General features: G+C 35.7%; 2 protein-coding genes across 3 annotated transcripts in view; both read left to right on the top strand.

Moving 5' to 3' along the window:
* The first annotated feature begins 6233 nt into the window (after positions 1-6233).
* LOC120335700 (protein transport protein Sec23A-like) lies at positions 6234-16538 on the top strand. Its single transcript, XM_039403280.2, has 18 exons — positions 6234-6537; positions 6750-6807; positions 7039-7194; positions 7662-7829; positions 7934-8034; positions 8263-8407; positions 8721-8879; positions 9802-9917; positions 10222-10345; positions 10697-10867; positions 11907-12013; positions 12649-12802; positions 13159-13236; positions 13723-13884; positions 14370-14456; positions 14671-14795; positions 15176-15272; positions 15407-16538. Exons 1-18 carry the CDS (start codon positions 6317-6319, stop codon positions 15494-15496), a joined length of 2319 nt encoding a protein of 772 aa, XP_039259214.2. The 5' UTR covers positions 6234-6316; the 3' UTR covers positions 15497-16538.
* A 525-nt stretch (positions 16539-17063) lies between these two features.
* Positions 17064-20032, top strand: part of LOC120335975 (meiosis regulator and mRNA stability factor 1-like) — a 28250-nt gene continuing 25281 nt past the window's right edge. The window contains exons 1-3 of one of the 2 annotated variants that reach the window (XM_078119481.1): positions 17064-18149; positions 18613-18811; positions 19267-19676. In XM_078119481.1, coding sequence (XP_077975607.1) covers positions 17523-18149; positions 18613-18811; positions 19267-19676 — 1236 coding nt within the window. In that variant the 5' untranslated portion in view covers positions 17064-17522. The remainder of the gene's footprint in view (positions 18150-18612; positions 18812-19266; positions 19677-20032) is intronic. The other variant, XM_078119483.1, reaches the window with a different exon arrangement.

Genomic DNA, 20032 nt, shown 5'->3' with positions numbered 1-20032 from the left:
AATGTGTGAAAACGCGTGGTTTGGTATTGCGATCATTTCCGGTAATTGACGCTATACATTGAATCCTTATTTTACAAGTTAATATACATATATATTATGAGTAAAATAAATATTCCCCGCGTCATCAATTGACATTTCATGGCCCCCGAAGCACCCGCGTTTGGTCGACGGTGCATGAATTTTATATCGAATACATCGAAGTTTTCATCATCCTGCAATCGTTCATAACTGTTTTTGCCTGAGCCGCTTCACATTTTTCGTAAGGGATTCAATAGCCAGAATCTTTCATGCGATTTAGTAGTCTTGGTGTAGCAGTCTTCCATCGCCGCCTTTGTCAGTTTGTGGGTGTCTAATCTTTCACATTGACGGTACGTTAGGCTACCGTGGTTTTCCCGACTTCGAGTGACCACCAGCACGTGTCACAGTTTAGATTTTGACCACTGTGACTGTTAGATCAGAAGACCCAAGAATTCCAGATGGTTATTCGCTAAAAACAGAAACTCGCCACTTTGAATAGCAGGAGTAACAGACACAAACGAAAAGAAGCCAGTGGCCGAAGAAGAGAGCAAGATGTATTTTCTCTCGCATGTGCAAATGGGTGGTCGGAGTCCTTTAATTAATACATATTCAGATGTTAACACAGCCTCGAATAAGGGGTAGCATAATAGTATATAAACAAACAAGACAGCGATGCTCAAAGAGATGGACACGAAATCCGAAACAAAGTACTTTTCGTACCGCACCTAGCCGTATTAATTAATCCCCGCGTAGAGTCAAATCGGAAACAGCACCCACATTTGGCCAAATAAAACCCGTGTTACCATGAAATATAAAAATATAGAGAAATTGTGGATGAAATATAAGATTTTATAAATAAATAAAAGTAATTGCCTCCTAGCAAAAAATACAATTCTCAACCACTGAAAATTTCAAAGCAATTGGTCCATCAGTAACAACAAGAATACCAACAACATAATAGCAAAACGATCGATATGTCTACTCCGAGTCCAAAAATATATACACAACATAAAAACGGACACTAACAGAACGCAACGATCGTGGACGCAAACGCGAAACGACCACAAGGTGCCCAATTTTATTTTTTTTGGCGTCATCCAATAAAATAGAATGTTCAGACAAGATGGTAATGCGCCGTGTTTTTAAAAGGCTAATGGATGTTTCCAAAAATTTTTTTTATATTGTATACTTTACTATTGCGAAATCTATGATGAATATTCCGAGAACATTTTGGAGATTTGGCACTTACCAGCTAGTGTACGTGTTCAAAACTATCATTTTATCAGAATTTATGTGCCAGGTGCGTCTTACAGGTACAGATGGCTAATTTTGGCTTAGTCTACCGCAGAGTTGCCGGGACTAATTTTTGATTATTTAACTTTGGAATCTATTTTGCGACATATAAAAACATTTTCAGTGCTCGATGATATGAACGCCAATCATTTGGCTGTGAAATTTTTTGAATAGTCTTCAATTTATCGGTATCGGATTTGATCGATCTTCTACCGAATAAATATCTCAAAATCAATATAGTACATTGGGACTTGACAGAATCCATTGTGTCAAGTTTCTGTTTTTGACAACATTTAAATTTCACATCAATATTAGCAAATAGTGATGAAGCTTCGGCATCAGCTACGAGCAAAGCATACAATGTGTTCATAAGAAGAAAACGACGAGACCAGTCTATTCGCCACTAACTTAAATAACAAAGTTAATTTTGCCTCAATAAACATCACTGAACTGCATGAGTTGACTAGGGCAAATGTCACTTTCGAAAACTGCCAATGATAGACTACAGTAAAAGGTACTTTTGCCAGAACATATAGTCGATAAGTACAGTGCAGCTGTCTGTGTCCGTTTTCAACTGTTATCTATATTTTTTGGGACAAACCTTCGAAAAGTGTCCCTTTTCCCAACAATTGCTACTTGAGGCGATGGCCACAAAAGAAGTAAAGCAATTAAAAAAAAAACAGTAGCTACTGCGTATTTCTCCAGGTGCAGTTTCAAGTATTTTATGGCGTCTACAACTGCCGCAAAACCATGGCGGAACGAGAGGCCGTGGTTCGCCATATAATTGAGCCGTCTCATCGGCTTTCCTCTCCCCCGGGATAAATATGTAAGTCCTATCCTAGCCTAATTAAGTAAGAATAGGCAATAGTCCAAACTAATATGTTCTCTTACGAAGAGAACCTGTCTTGAATGATGTTTGATTGATTTTCATTACATTTATGCGCATTTCGCCCTGCCTGCTGGATGCTCTGCAGAATACAACGCCGACAGCTGACGTGTCTTAAGAAATGGTTTTGCTACAGCGAATTAGATCGCATGAAGGAATCTGGCTTGTGAAATCCATTTTACAACTTCGTCTGTTTATGATGACAGGATGCGGCCGTGTCCCACGTCGACGAAGAATATGTGGATCTATTAAATCGTCGAACCGGGAAACAGGATATATAAATAGCAATATAATATACTAACATATGTGGCGTCATACCAGGCTCTGAACTTTTGTATATTGTAGCTAAAAAATCCATATTCAGATATCTGGATATTGGGGCCTTAGAAATTCAATGACGGTACAGGTACCGGTACGGTAAATCAGAAGGCAGCCAGAAACGCAAAATCGCTAACAGGCTAATGTTGCGCCTCATCCCATTACAGCATTACCGGTGCTGAAGGGTAGCTTAATTACTCAATTAATGTTATGTCTAAAATTCAAAATAATGTGGTGTAGCCAGTTTGCGGACGATTTCATTCAAACCGCTACCGTAAAACCGGCTAACTTCGGATGATTTCACTACATTTTGAACAATATCTCCGCCGCATGTTGTTCAACTGAAGCCAAATTTGGAATATAATACATTGTGGCTATTCTCGTCTTGATAAAGTCGGTTCCATATCCATCAAAGCCTTTTTTCATTGAAATTATTGTCTTTATTCGTCTATTCTAAAATTATCTAACTTCGGATGGCCACTTTTCTCTTTGCGTCAACTCGTCGTGAGAGAGAAATGTCTGCGTAAGCAATGACGCGTGACAACGTCGCTGAATAGACCTTACGCCGCCACGACCTGTCTTGCGTGTTGAATACTGACGTTTGTACGTGACGATCCTCGCTTTCGTTTCACTTAATAAAGTCAAATGACAATAAACGGATAAAAACGGCAAAAAGAAACTTTGCCACTTTTTTTCATTTTGCGCCTCACCTGTATGTGGTCCAACCTCCTGCTGTGTGCATGTATGTAGAGTTCTACGCTCACCTGTTAAAGATATTATTATCATCTGCCGATCGTAAACAGACATATCTAATCATTATGATCGTATAGATACATGTTTCAGGCCTAACGTATTACCAATTGCTACGGTATCTATCGGTGTCGGAGGAAGTATGCAAAAACAAAAATCGACAAATTTCATATGCATTAAGCGTATGCAGACCCATATTTTTAAATAAACAACATATGACTGAGACGATAGTGATGTTTTTGTAGGATTTAGTGACTAGGATCATGGATAAGCATAATTTTTAAATTTCACAAAACTGGGCGCCGCGATGTCTGGCGTTCAAATGTCGCAGCGAGTAACGCACGAGCTACGCAAAGTGACGTCGGCTACGAAGAGAGAGAACGGGATTTGCGTCGTTGACGTCACGCTGTACGTAATCATCAAAACGTCGATATTTTGATGTAATTTTTAAATCAAAATAATCGATTTCACTCGAATCTCGTACGACACCTTGTGATCACTGTATTTTTTTGTATACATTGTGTACGCTCTCTAGCGCTTGGCGGTGATTTGACGAAGGTAGCGTCTGTAGAAGTCACGATTTGAGCCGCTCGAAAAAACGGTGTCATTTTTTTGGTAAAATATGATTTTTTGAATGATAAAAAATCAAATCGAGCGATTGGAGGCTACGGCAGATTCAGATATGTAAGGCCTTACTATAGAAACCGACAGAAGCGCAATACGACGAAATTTAGTTGAGATATGAATGATTGAAAATTTCATCCGAAGTTACAAGGCATCCGAAGTTAGCCGGTTTTACGGTATAAAACAAAAACCAATATTTCTAACCGTTAATTTTTTTACCGTAAGTGCATTGGCATTTATTCTACATGCTGAACTTCGAACTAACTTTCTACGACCAGGGGTTAAAGCTATACAAACCACCAAAGTACGACACTCTGAAGACGTATTTGCGACCGAACGACCAGTGCAGCAGTGTCCGATCACGGATTTCAAGCCTTGAACATCGTTTCTGCTGCGTCGAGACTAGGGCATACGCAGCCATGCTGAAAAAATGTGCTTTTAATTGCATTTTTGACCGTCATATATTTTAAGAACACGGTTATTTCAAACAAAATTCTTCAAATTATAAACAAAGCACCGCATCACAGCAATCAAACAGACAAAAACACGGTGGTCGCAAATTTGTTGACAAAGATATTATTGACGTATTGGAAACGCGCACCCCCTTACTCCCCCTCCTTTGAAGGTAGAAACGCGAAACTTTAAATATGGTTAAAAGAAACACAACTCTACCCACCTGCCAAGTTTCATCTCTTATATTTGTATGGATTTTCAAGCTTTTTTGAAGGAACAATGGGTAGTTGGCGACATGGTAAAATGGTCCGTTTTTTTTCTTCGGTTAGGTTTTCGGTCGTAACTTTTTTATTTGTGGCTGCATTTTAGTGTAATTTCGCAGAGCTACGAGGGATAAGTGGATGATAACGTGTGAGAAATATTGTCGCGGTTCGTTAATTTTTTCGGCATTAATCTAATCGATGAAGTTGATGGTCGCAGATAGGTCATGGCCGCAAAGTGGGTAAGCCACCCTACATATGGTAAAGAGTCCATTCTCATCTTGGCCAACTCAGTTTTATAATCATCAATTAGGCTATACAGCTATATGTTTTTTTATTGTATTTTTATTTGTCAGCATTTGCCATCATACAATAATTCAACTTGGGACTGTCACTGCCGACATTCCCGGATCAGTTGTCGATTGAATGCCGACATTTTCCCTCGCAGCGATTCCTCTCGTTTTGCGTTTCACTAAGCTCGGTAAATATCTTACGAGTTAATAAATATTAAATGTGGCCCACACTTTTTCTGCTTCAAGTAATCTACCAGATATTTAATTTATGATCTGTCCCTGTCTTCATAAAAATATTGCCAGGTCAGCAGGTACAGTATGGCACCGCTCTCTGATTCCAAGAGTAACCCCCTCTTTAAAGACACTTCTTACACCTGTGACTACAAACACCTTCTTTACGAGAGATTTAGCTTTATGGGAGTTAACTATTATTATAGATAAAAACACTCCAGCTGCGGAGCCACAACATATAAATGCTGTTTGACTTTGAAAAGTTATAAATTTTTTTATTGAATTTGTTTCAGTTAAAACCATTGTTTGTCTCCTGTTGCACTGAAGATTTTTTCATTGTTATATGTTTCATTTAATCTCTACTGAATGTTTTGTCAACAATGACAGTAGGGCACATTTCTCAGAATCACAAATAAGTCCCCCACATTAAAAGACATCGATCATAACAGCGAGTGCGAACCCCTTCTTGCGAGACACAGTTTGATCTCCATATCGGATCAAAGGCGAACTAGCACTGTGCAATAAACTAAAAGGAAACGCAATCTATAAATGTCACTATTGGATTCCGCAAAAAAAATAATTTAATTTATAAATGAAAAGAAAAAAATTTTTTGATCATAGTATCCAGGAGATTTAAAAAAAAAAAAAATGCAGCTTTGGCCACATGTCGCGATTGATTTTTGAAACAAGCTTGGCGCGATCTGACGCATTTGCCGACGTGCCGTTTGTCTTCAGTGCAGAGACAAATGGAGTTTGTTTTATCGGACAAAATGTCTGGACATCTTGGAATCAGAGGTGAACCCTGCTGAACGAGTACATAACGTGGACATGATGGCCTTGTGGTTAGTGTGCCGGGTCATAGTCATAAGATTGATATCTTTAGTCAAATCTGACAGATAATTTATGAAATAAAAATTTGTAAACACTATGCCAAATCCAAACATATCCGATCCTTCAAATCTTCAAAGTAGTTTTCCACTGTTTTGAACAAAAATATGAGTTACCCCTCGAAACATATGAAGACGATTATTCTAGTCAATTTATGTCATAATATTTATTATTACAAATATTTTTAGCGAACATTATAAAATTTCACATATTACTAGTATAAGACGATTGTGAACTACACGATTGTGAACTACTGAAATACCTGTAAGTGAATTACGCAAGTCAAAGGTTCCCGAATAACAATGACGACGTACCAAGAATACATCCAACAAAATGAGGATAGAGATGGAATCAGATGGAGTTGGAATGTATGGCCGTCATCAAGACTTGAAGCTACCAGAATTGTTGTTCCTGTGGCATCTCTTTTTACACCTTTGAAGGAAAGACCTGATCTGCCACCTATACAATATGAACCAGTTTGCTGCCATAGACAAACTTGCAGAGCCGTTCTTAACCCTCTCTGGTATGTCAGCATTTTATGTTTATCCCGAATTTTGAAAGATGCTAATAATAAATTTTATAGCCGGGTGTATTTTCCATATCAATGTCAAGTCGGAAGTTTTTTTTTTACAGCATTGAAATTTAGGGCTTACTAATAATCTTCTGGTTTGTTTGCCATCGTAATTTTTTTATTTAAAGTTCGCTTTTGTTGAACTTGTTCATCATTCATTATAGCCAAGTTGACTACAGAAGCAAAATATGGACATGCAATTTCTGCTATCAAAGAAATCCTGTGAGTAGGCTATTTTAAATTTTTTATTTAGTCGGAATTACCTGGTAAATATATAGTATGAATATTCTTGAATATATTCCATATCATTTATGTATTTCAGAAATTTCTTTTACAATAGGAAATACCTAAGTACAGAAGTATAATTTTTTGGATTAATGATGATAGCTGTCTGTGCCTTCTATTCCTTTGGTAACCAATTCAAATATTTATAATGTGTCACTATGTATTTAGTTTCCAGCTAGTTATGCTGCCATTACGGAAAGTCATCAGCCAGCAGAATTAATTCCGCAATTTACAACATTGGAATATCAGATTCGTTCACCGCTGCCAGTTGGACCTGTATTTTTGTTTGTATTAGATACTTGTATGGACGAAGAAGATTTGCAGGTAAACATTATTTGTATAAATAAATTACGAAACTTCATTTTCTCATCGTGCCAGTACCCACCCACTCAAATTCAAGTATAAAATTTGAGTCAAATTAACTGCTGTCTTCACTTGATTAGAGTCTTGAGTCTAATCAAATTTAAGCTTGTCAGACTAATAATAAAAACATATAGGTCTCTTTCTCGCCGAGAATGCAGAATCATTCTTATTTCCCACAGAAGCTGAAAGAACATTAACTTGATTATCAATAGATAGTCAAGGAATGTACCCAGATGCAAAAGCTTTTGGTATTTTGAAAATGGTGTCAAATTTTCTTACCCTGGAGTCTGAGTTAATTTTTTGTCTATCCGAGGTCGGGAGTTGGAGCCAGAGTAGTTTTTAAATGACTCTGGGATTGTGATGTCTGATGTAAATATAACCCCACTCAACTGACCTGCCTAAAAATCTTTGAAAAAATCTTATTTCAGGCAATGAAAGAGTCCTTGCAAATGTCACTCAGTCTTTTACCAAACAATGCAATCATTGGTTTAATAACTTTTGGAAGAATGGTTCAAGTTCATGAACTAGGAACAGAAGGAATTTCTAAGAGTTATGTCTTCAGAGGAACGAAGGATCTAACTGCAAAACAAATTCAGGTACGAAATATCTATGATTGTATTATTGACAAAAGATTGTACATATTCATGGTCATAGTTTTGTATGTTTGCTATTATGAAAATTTTATAATTTTTTTTTTCAGGAGATGCTTGGACTGAATAAAGTTTCAGGAGCTCCAGCACCAAAAGTTGGTGCACCAGGACAACCTGCTCAACCTCAGAATAATGCTACGCCTCTGAATAGGTGAGAAATATTGTCAATAAAATTATAACAATATTGTTTACAGATTGAATATGACTCATACACTAGGCTGATGAGTAGTAATAAATGAAGTTGGAACATTTAAAAGTTAAATGAAGTGTTCCAGAAGTATACAATACAAGTATTTTTATTCCTAAACCCAATTTATAATTCAATACTTCTAATTCATCTCCCAATTTAAAATATGATACCTTTCATATATGTATTCAGGTTTTTGCAGCCGCTCCACAAATGTGACATGTATGTAACCGATTTACTTGGTGAACTACAAAGGGATCCATGGCCAGTAACACAAGGCAAACGACCATTACGATCTGTGGGAACTGCCCTTGCAATAGCAGTCGGACTTCTTGAGGTGATTTCTGTTAATTTAACATTTTTTGATACTTGTAATGTAGTGAGGCTTTGATGTAAAACTCCATTGACAGCTGGGTTTATTTGAAGTAGATCACAATATTTTTTTCATGTGTGTTCTTTTATTATCATCATACTACATCTTCAGTCAAAAATTGTTACTTTCCATTATGATCAAAACATGTATGGACATGATTTTTATTTAATAAAATATATTCTAACAAAATAACATTGGGGCACTAGCTTGAATAATTGGGGTAATTATTTAACAGGTATCATACCATTTTCTCATTCATTTTTTTATTATTTTACAGTGTTCTTTCCCGAATATTCCATCTCGTATCATGCTATTCATGGGAGGGCCTGGCACTCAAGGACCAGGTATGATCGTGGATGATAATTTGGAACATACGATCAGATCTTGGTATGATGTCGAGAAAGATAACGCACCCCATATGAAGAAATCAATCAAGGTATACCATATACCATAGGTATACCATAGTTATTTCGGTATTCCTTCTCGCAATGGACCTTTCCCCGAGCATCGACTTCCTTGTTTACTTCGTGACATTGGCAAATCAGCAAGATGCAAAAGGTGACGTAACAATGCCCCCTTTTCGCATCCGCTCGGACACTTTTCTCACTCAGACAGATTTTCAAGTGTGATTGTAAACATTACCTCGTTTTCGCGTTTTTGAACTCTATTTGTTAGTTTTCAGTTGTGTTTTGGGAACTTAAATAAAAATCAGATAATTCAATGATCACTCTGTCTTTCTAGGAGTTTTAATTTAATTGCAGTAATAAAAATTAGTGTAGAAATAGCTGTGATATATTAGCCTGAAATTCTTTACCGGTATTTTTAAAAAACAGATTGTTGTATGCGATGAATCACAATGATGGTTTGAAACACATACCCCATTTTACAGACGCCAACTCGCAGAGCACTCTTAAAATAGCCTTAACAATTTTGCAATGGTAAAGTTTAGGGAGAATTTTCCGAGGATCAACGGTCGGGGAAAGGTCCTTGCTTTGATTCCAAATACTCTCAATCAAATCACCCAGTAGAAATATCGTGCTATTTATACAAGGGATAATGGGGTATTGTGTATTGAACTGCAGTCCCTGTCTACTTTAGATCTGTATTTGTCCTTCGTCGCAAGGGTCTTGAACGAGATTGTATCAAAAAGATAATAAGATGAGAATACTCATTAACAATCATGTTTTTTTTTACTTCTTTCAAGTTTGACTGCAAAAAATAGTGTCAAATTCGCGAATTCATTAATTGACTTTTCGCAGCTTATGTAAAGTTTGATCATGACATGTTGATGATTTTATAAACTTAGATCTTTGTTCCATAAATAATTCAATATTAATTTACGATACTTATGTTTGCAGCATTACGAATCTCTTGCCACACGGGCATCAAAGAGCGGCCATATTATTGATGTTTATTCTTGTGCCTTGGATCAAACTGGACTACATGAAATCAAATGTTGTCCTAATTATACTGGGTATGTTTTTTCAATTTTTCGAGATTTTGAAATCCTCGATTGCCAAAATATTCTAGATAATTTTGGACACAAAGTGTACATATGGGTTAGTCTGCCAAAACTCTTTTAGAAGTAATAGATTTTCTCTAGAATTAAACGACCAAGATTGATTTCAGTACTTGAAGACTGAAGTAGTCAGTAGAAGCCTATTGCTTTTAATTATTTTTTAACCTACAACGCATGATATTTAACTAAAAAATTTATGGGATCACTTTGTTGACGTTTGAGTCGATATATATTTTATTTAAATCTCACTTTTTTACAGTGGAATCATGGTGATGGGAGATTCCTTCAATACTTCACTCTTCAAACAAACATTTCAGAAAGTATTTTCAAAAGACAGCAAGGGAGAATTTAATATGGCTTTCGGTGCAACATTCGAAGTTAAGGTAAGAATTTTTTGATGACATGTACTCTATTTTAATCGATGCGAATTCATATTTAAACTTACTTTATTCAGGCTATTAATATGTTGGGACTGCTGTAATATAGGTGTGTTCTTCTTAATATAATCTGTGTTCTTGCTTTTCGTTTCAATTTCCATCATACACCTAATAAATAAATAAATGCATATATTATGAAAACTTCTTGTCAAAATTTTTTTTTTTGTTATCTTTCTCAATTTATATAATAGAATTCTTCAGGCAGATTCACACTTTGTACATTTGGTGTTCAGCTTTATTAGAACTTACCTCCGTCCTTTATAAATCAGATTCAATCCTGTACGTCTTTTTTTCTAGACATCCAGAGAAGTAAAAGTTAGTGGTATAATCGGCCCATGCACAAGTTTGAATGTCAAAAGTCCATGCGTATCAGAAAATGAAATTGGTATTGGAGGAACATCACAATGGAAATTGTGTGGACTTGATTCATCAACTACTTTAGCTATTTATTTTGAAATAGTGAATCAGGTATTTCATTTGTTTTTGTATCTTTTTACAAGGCTTATTCACACTCTTGATCTGAACAAGGCTCTGCACAAGCAGCCGTTGATATCGATCGATATGGAAGTTGCTTACTGGTTAGTGGTTAGCATTGCCTACCCAATTTTTTATTTGTTGCGCATGAGATGGCGGACATGGGGTTTGAACCTTTGTGTAACCTTTGATGTCAACACTGTTAAGTCAACCGCTTTAAGCACTCGGCCTCGGCCATCTTATGCAGTATTGTTCAAATGTACATATATCTTTTATGAATCTCACAATCCTTTACTTCGTTTATGCAATATTGTAAATTATATATGCATAAACATAAGCGTAACAATGACCATATATATATGAAATGTTATATGATAAAATGTCATTCTTCCTACCAGTATATTGGAATTATTAAGTACTGGTTCTGCAATCGAATATCAGTTTGTAAACCGTGACACTAATATCTTTAGCAATTATTGAACTTTGAGCTTATAGTTGTTTTGCCTTGCTTTTTGAATGATGACATAATTATTTTAGTTTTCCATGACCTTATGTGGTCCATGAAAGATAAGTGCCATCAGGCATGATTCATCTCTGATTCGGATTAGTTTTAGACATTCACGCCTGCTTGTTAATGCTACTGAGCAAACAAATAGTATTGACCTGTATTTACTGATGATCAAACTGTATACTGTTTGGTACAAAGTTCTAAGTACAATCTAGAGATCAATTATTTTCCAAATAGTATTGAAATGCTATATTCTTAGATGGTTAATGGAATAAAGCCCTCTGAACAAGGAGCTGGCTTGTATAGGTCATTTTCAATATGTTCAAATCAAATTTTCAAGTTAAATATATTGTAAAATATAAAGTAACAACCAGAAAATGTTTTCCTATTCAACTTTCACTATGTCTATCTATTCTTTGATACAGACGCAGTTCGGTCAATACTCCTCATTTTGTGAGTTGAAGTTTCATGAAATATTGAACTAATTCTTTTCTAATTTTCAACCCCATTCATTTGTTTTTTCAGCACAATACTCCGATACCACAAGGTGGGAGAGGAACTGTCCAGTTTATTACAAATTATATTCATTCCAGTGGTCAGCGTCGTATTCGTGTAACTACAATAGCTCGCAGGTATGGTATACAAACTTTATTGGAGTCTTGGCTCTGAATATTGCAATTGCCTTTGATTAGGTTTGACTCGTATAAACTTTTTGGTTTGAGAACCTGTATAATACTGTAGAGATTTGTAACCATTATTATTGTTAAACCAAGCACTTCAGGTGTTAATTATATTCACTTGAATTGCTCCAACTCGCCTTCAAGTTCTTATTCTATCTTAATTGGCATTTGCTTGTGTGCAATGCGCTTCTCAGTCTATCTAGTTTCATACTCAGTAGTTCTTCGCATTACAGCGATAGCTCGTAACTTGCTGCCCAGAAATGATACTCGTTTATTTCAGAGTGAGTGCGCATGGCCTTGCTTCGAGCAAATTTCCTTAAATAAATTAAAGGTTTTATCAAATTTTTTGAATCAGGATTTTTCTTCGTAGTTTTTTTATAATAAATTTTTGTAGGAAATATTTATCATACGATACTTTTGCATTGAAGAAGGCTACTATAGTTTGGAGGGAACGGGGACTTCCGGTTTAACATGGTGGACATGGGATTTGAACCTGATATTTTAACATTCAATGCTATCATAGTTGAATCTATTACTTTAACCAACCTGTCAACAAGATTTGAATTACACAAATTTTCATTTCTTAGTTGGGCTGATCCATCAGCAGGACAAGTTCATGTATCAGCGAGTTTTGATCAAGAAGCAGCTGCAGTTATTATGGGAAGGATGGCAATAGCAAGATCACAGGATGATGGAGGTCCTGATGTCTTGCGTTGGCTTGATAGAATGCTTATTAGATTGGTAAGTGGAAAAATATGAAATACACAATTGAATATATATAATGAAATAATTAGCTGATTGTCTAATTTTGAAACATTTTTGTTGGTGAACAAAATTCAGTGTGTGCAAGATAAAAAAAAAATTGATTTAAAATATACGCAAGTTTTTGACTTTTGACTGTTTACAGAAATTAGTATATGTCCAAAGAATTAGAATAATTCTGTTCAAAAGAAAAAATGTGGCAAAGAATAAACAACTCTTGTACAAAGCGTCCTAGCTTACTGAGACTTTGGTATAAACATACACAAAGTTGAAAAAATTTTTTTTTTTTTGTACGAAAAATAATTTCTACAAATTTGTTCTTTCATTTTTTACAGTGCCAAAAATTTGGAGAATTTTCAAAGGACGCACCTGATACCTTTAGATTTGCTGAAAATTTTTCACTTTATCCACAGGTATGTATTCGGACCTCCTGAAGTATGCGCACCAAGATGGCGCACAACCTGAACTCGGGTGTGTACCAAGTTAGATTTCAGGTTATGCGACATATTGGTGCGCATACTTCAGGAGTACCATGTTTTCTATAGGTGTATCAATCTTTTGTCAGATTGGTCCAAGACATTATGGTTTGTATTTGTAGGCATGAAATGTATTGTAATAATTTATATTTTGATATTGGCTTATCTGAAACAAACATCAAAAATTTGGATGCTCTCTAGTTGTAAAATTCTTTATTGCAGTATAATCATGATTTGTGGTGATTCCTATGATACGGTTTGTTTTAATAATCATTCAAGTAAAAATAAAATTCAGATAAGACTTCAAAATATTCATTACTACCTAAGCACTTCTTTGTCAGGTTATATAGGACCTGGGAAAACATGCAAACTTCCTCTTTAACTACTTCTTATTCTGATTTACATCTTAAAATTTTCTTGCAGTTCATGTTTCATTTGCGACGTTCTGGTTTTCTGCAAGTGTTTGGTCACAGTCCTGACGAAACTGCTTATCACAGATACCAAGTCAACAGACAAGATCTCACAAACTCTCTCATCATGATTCAACCTGTTTTGTATTCCTACTCATTCAATGGACCACCAGAGGTATTTAGGTTGATTGGATTTTTTTGTTATAAATCTTAATTAGGGCTAACCACCGGTATGTTGCAATTACATTTTTTGATGATTTTAAATTTAAATCCTGAATAGTCCTGAAATCTATTAAAGTCTGCCATTGATGTTGATGTCAAACTAAATATTTTTTCTTTTTTTCAAGCTTAGGATCACTTACCGCAATACTTCCTCCATATTTCTATATTATTGGTGATGCACACTTCGCGAAAGTATATCTTCAAAATTTGTGTACCTAATTATTAGAAGTTATTATTTATTAATCTAGATATTTCCAACTTTTCTGTTATGTATAAAATTAGCTTGTTTGTGATAGAATAAATTGGGAAGTTGTATCTAGTGTCATCAATATATTAAAAGCTAGCAATGTTCACTTTGTTTATTTCCTGAGTGCACTATGATGACTTTTGTTGTTGTGTTCCTATTCTGAGATATTTATCGTATTTTATGTCTTACAGCCTGTACTACTCGACAGCACAAGTATTCAACCAGACAAAATTTTGTTGCTCGATACGTTTTTTCAAGTTCTAATCTTCCATGGAGAGGTAAGATATTACAAAATTTCTGAATTATTTTATTAAATTCATTTTTTTCGCGACAAATAGTTCAAAAAACAGTTCAAACGTTTTCTTGGGGTAGAACTCCAGTTAAACTAGAGGTCATTCCCTCCATACCACTTCACCCATGATGTGGGACATTACATAAGCTGAAGATTCTGGTTCTTCCATGCCCAATTTGTATTTTGAATTCTATTTCCAGACAATAGCGCAATGGAAGAAAGCTGGTTACCATGAACAACCACAATATGAAAACTTCAGACAACTAATGCAGGCTCCTATTGACGATGCTCAAGATATTCTGGCGACTAGGTTTCCTATTCCAAGGTGAGTTATTGAGTTGTAGACAGTCGTATAATAGCAGATTTGGGCGACTTTTTTAAATAAATTTGTTTGAAATAAAACTATATTTTGCCCACTATGGAGCACATATGTAGAAGAGTTAAGTATAGCATAAGAGAAAGAAAATTTGTTGAAAACACAATGATGTTGTATGTATCGATGCTCGTTTATTCAATACCCACGTTGGGGGTAGATGTAGATGTATGTAAATCATATACACAAATAAGATAGAAGCTCTATTATGCTGCAAACTGAAATATTCTTATATTTCTGACAGTTGGTATGCTATACATATTGCACATTTTCGACTATCATGCTCTATCAACTTGATAACTCTAATTTGTATTTTTTTTTGTTCCTCATAGATATATCGAAACCCAGCATGGAGGAAGTCAGGCACGTTTTCTACTTTCTAAGGTCAATCCTTCTCAAACTCACAACAACATGATGTGGGGACAACAGGTAACTAACACTAATTTTCCTGATAATTGAGGTACACGCTTATTCACATAAGGTTTTTTTACTTTCAGAGTGTGATGTTAGTGAATTTCAAAGTGTTTTTAGCTATTTAAATATATTTCTTACTGTATTTGCAGGATGGTTCAGCTCCAGTTCTAACCGATGATGTCAGTCTTCAAGTATTTATGGATCATTTGAAGAAACTAGCTGTATCGAGCGCTACTTAATGACAAATACAAATTTGAACTACTACGTGTTTTTCAATTAAACATTGCAAGAATATGGAATTTAAAATGTAATATTAACCAAATGCCCTTCTATCAAAGTTGTTTTGGAGGTGATAGGGTGATTGGGGGTATTGTATTCGCAAAAGAAAAAGTGATGTTATTTTGAATAAATTTAAACTACTGTTTCATCCAACATTGTGGAATCAAAAAATAATTCATCTGAGTTGCTCAAAAAATACTTAGGTGAAAATTTGTTTTAAAAATCCTGTCTTGCCAAGCCTTGTTAGGTTTCATTTGAGCTTACAAGGAGTTTCACATTTCTGAATCATCATTCCATTTGTCTTCGGCTTGCACGGAGGAATAACCCAGACTCAAGCACCGCAAAACACAGCTCTAGATCCAGCAGTTCATTGCTATTCTAACAAACAACTGAGTGCATGACTTAAAACATCTCATTTTATATCTGCATTCATATAAATCACGCACATCTAGATGATGTTGGAACTTATCAGAACATTGCAATATTGTTATGGGAAGCTGCTATTGAATTGAGGTTTTTTTATTTTTTGTTTTGTTCATTGAACGAAATATTTCGAAAATATGACAATTTTTTGTTGGGAATGACCTTGTTTGTTGCGCACAATGTTTTCGTTTTTCAATGGGGATTGACTTGTGCAATAGCTGCCTAAAAGTAGTGTCTTTTTGCCTTCATTCTCAATATATTTTTCGTAGAGGTCACACATTGGCAGTAGATGTAAATTTGTCAAATTATAGGTCTTTTCACATTTTCTGGTCTTATAGCGCAGAGGTAGAAACAAAATTAGTATTGTTATGGTTACATGCTTCCCTAGTTATGGAACGGTTATTGATCTTGTTAGCACTGGTTACTTTATTATTTGCATGACCGTTTCACTAAAATGTATGTGACTGTTTATTTTGCGACTTTATGTTTGTGACTAGGAATAAAAGTGCATATTATAGAAATTTGAGTTGCTTGTATATACAAATATATATTGAAAAAAAAATAAATGTTTACAAGTAACATATCAATCTGTTTTCTGTGAATTGCCAAGGGTTTTTGATGCAGAAGCTGTCTTGCAAGTCTGTCGGATTAGGGTTTTTGGGCTTGTAGGTAGGTATTCTGGAGAATGGAAGCTGAATTTGCTAATAACTTTTTTGTACCAACTCCATAAAAATTTATTTTCTGACGGTCATTGAGATGTAAAATGAACTGACATGCAGGATTCGCGTTGCCCGTGTTTCGAATCCTAAAATATTTCGTGCATTTCCCACGCATCAGCTGTCTGTTCGTTCATATGAATTCGGATGAGGCACTCTTACAAACTTTATTTCATTGTCGGGACTGAAAATATGTTGCGCAGATCAGCGTCACGATAAGTATTCGGATTAAGGAGCTCATCAGGTCAGATTATACCGTCGAGCTATTATGATGACGTGCTTTTAATCATCGGCCCCTGGGGTTCTTACCATTAGCTTCTGTTTCCCTTCAATCAACCACTTGATGCAGAAGAGAGTGTTTTCCTGCTTGTTCAACCATGCGCCAATCAGCTGATTGATTAATGCTAATAAATAGCCGGGAATCTTACTTTTTCGTGCAGGTTCAACTTAGATTTGCAAAGCAGAGCTGGCCGCGCGTTTAGAATTGTCCTTTTCAAATACGACGAAGCACGTATTAGTGATTTGCTACTGACTCAATCAGTGTTTACTTTTTGCTATCTTGAAGATGTACTAGCAAAATTTCCATGAAATTGTTGACAATCAAATTCAGTCTTCAAAACCCTGCGTTGCGCATGCACCCGCACACTCCAGCACTCAAATGCTTGGTTGAGTTAGTCTTAGTTGAAACTGAAGGACCGGATATGGACATGGAATATGGTGATTTAGGACATGAACAGTAGATACCTGCAGACCTGATCAGGTCAAACGGCTAGAGTATTTTATTGACTTGACATAGCCTCTGTCAGTTATTGAAGTTATCATACTTCATTTTCTGAAAAAGAGAATCATGGAGAATGCATCTTGTGCAGGACCTGTTGGTGAACAGACAGTATGTCAAAACATGACTGCAAGTTACCCAGAATTTTCGCCTCAATTTACTGGATCTGTCTATTTTTCATTTCCACCCCCGCCTTGCGCTCCATCACCACTTGACACACAACACATAATCAGTCGTGGCATGCCTATGCATATTCCAATACAGCAAACAGCCAGCAATTTAACCTGTGAGATTGGTGCTATTCATCAGACCTGCGGTGAAACAACCAACGAAGGTGTTACAGATATATCTGACACAATGGCAAATACGCTACATATTAATAATAATACCAAACAAAATATTCAAACCGAAACTCTCGAAAATGCTAAAATTATGGACAACCAAGTTCCACCCCCTTATTCTGTTATTCTGCCGCCTGGATCGTTCGTTCAACATATTGGAGGAAGTGTTCCTCCACAAGCATATCATCAATTCAGTCCTGCTCTTTCTGGTGGGATGTCTCAATTTCATCCTGTGTATCCAATCAATGTATTATCGTCAAGAGATGCATTGCATTCAAACCAAGCTTTTATTCAAGTTCAACAACAACCAACTGTCGATCAAAATATGCAAAGTCGACCGTCGTCAAATATACCAGTATGTATGGTTTTAGTTTTTTCATTTTTTTAAATTAATTGAAATTATTCATATTTATCCGAGGAGATAAGAAAGCTGTGTCTAGTGATTTATTATTACTCCCTGTGAAATTTGAATATGCGAATTCTACCTTCGCGGGGTAATCGAAAGATATTGTGCATGTTCCTACTGCTTATAATGAGATCGATGCATCTGCTTATACCTTTGTGGCGAACTGTTTTGCAAACTTACTATTCAATTCTCTTACTATATTAGAAAGACCATTTATGATATAGAAAAACTACCAGAAAAATCAGTTATTTCATAGAAAAAAATATTTGGTATCATTTTAAATAAAAAAAAAAATAAAGCAAGAGTTTTAGTATTTTAAAAGTATTCAATTCATTGTTCATTACGCAAGTTATTGCTTATTTCACTTAAAAGTTTTACAAGTTGAGTTGCAGGTTTGTGTTTTTTATTTCAGGAAGCACCATGGTCCAATCATCCGTCCACAATTCCTCCTAATCCCCCATTTTACTGGGGTCATTTTATGACAACTACTGACAAAGCTCATGGTATTGCTTTGGCATCACAACCTTTTATGCGTCGTCATTCAATCATGGATGATTCAGCAGTCGTTACTCCAACAAATGTCTGCCCACCTTGCAATCTTGCTGGAATTGGTAAAATGCTTGTTTTTTGTATTTTTACAGAAACTTTTCAAATTGAAAAGGTATTTTTGTGCTATCATATACTTCTAGGGTTTTACTTTTACATTGTCAATCTTGTCTTGCTCTTTTTACAAACGAAGCATGTCAAGGGTAAACATGAGATGAATTGTATATAGGAAATTGGTCAAGTTATCTGGGATTAGTTGGCCAATTGTTTGAACAACGCTACGACAGTGAGAAGTGCGACTATCCTCTTGCATATAATTATCCCCCACCGGATTCGAACCAGTGAATCCACTTAGGGGAAACAGTGGTGCGAAGTGTGGTCTTAATTCTCAGCACAATACGCTGTACCACCAAGTCGCTAATAAGTCAGTCAACTGAATACTGTTAGAAATCATCTTAGAGTCTTAGACCTTCACTTTAGTTTCAATAATCATTGAAAAATTGTCTTGTTCTGTTTTTAGTGTCAGCCACACCAGAGTTCATTCATCCAAGAAAACCAGATGTTCCTCAATGGTTGATGTCTCCGCCTGTAGGAGAGCAGGATCCAAGTATCATCAGCTATGCTCCTATGATGTATCACAATGTTAGAGTACCTTCTGTTACTGGCATTGCAATCCCTGTTGTAGGCCCTATGGGTACTGGTGTAGCAGTCGGTAATCATATAAATGGCACGGAGCCACCGAAAATTGATTCACCCGCACTTGTAGTATCTCCTGTTCCGTTTTACGAGAACTCTCCCATCCCTATGCAGCAGCAGACTCATATTCAGGATGTACCTCGAGACAACGGCAGTTGTGATGTTTTCTGTGATCAATCTATGCAAGCAAATGATCATCCGCCTCCTCCAGTTAATGTAATGCAGTTTGAGCAAGTAAGATATGTGTGCTGTTGATTTGTTTTTATTTTGTTTATGTAAATATTTACATACTGTATGTGTTATCCAAATTGGCATAATTACCGATGTATTAAAGGCTGTACAAATGTGAGCAATGCAAAGATGGTAGAAACAGAATATACATTTGAAAAAATACTTTTGGTATTGATTTTTTACATCGGTTTACGCCTTTACTTTAAATAAGGATTTAAATCAGCAGTCATTGCCAGGTTGCATACTATATGTTTTTTGACTAATTTGAATTTTTTTTAGTGTCAAAGTGTGGCCAGGTGCTTTATATTGAACCAAATATCAATAATTTGCAAACCAATATTGATCAATTTTCTTACCAA

The sequence above is a fragment of the Styela clava genome, chromosome 2 (assembly GCF_964204865.1).
Source record: "Styela clava chromosome 2, kaStyClav1.hap1.2, whole genome shotgun sequence".
NCBI classification, from domain to species: Eukaryota; Metazoa; Chordata; class Ascidiacea; order Stolidobranchia; family Styelidae; genus Styela; species Styela clava.
This window is presented reverse-complemented; position numbering and strand designations above follow the sequence as displayed.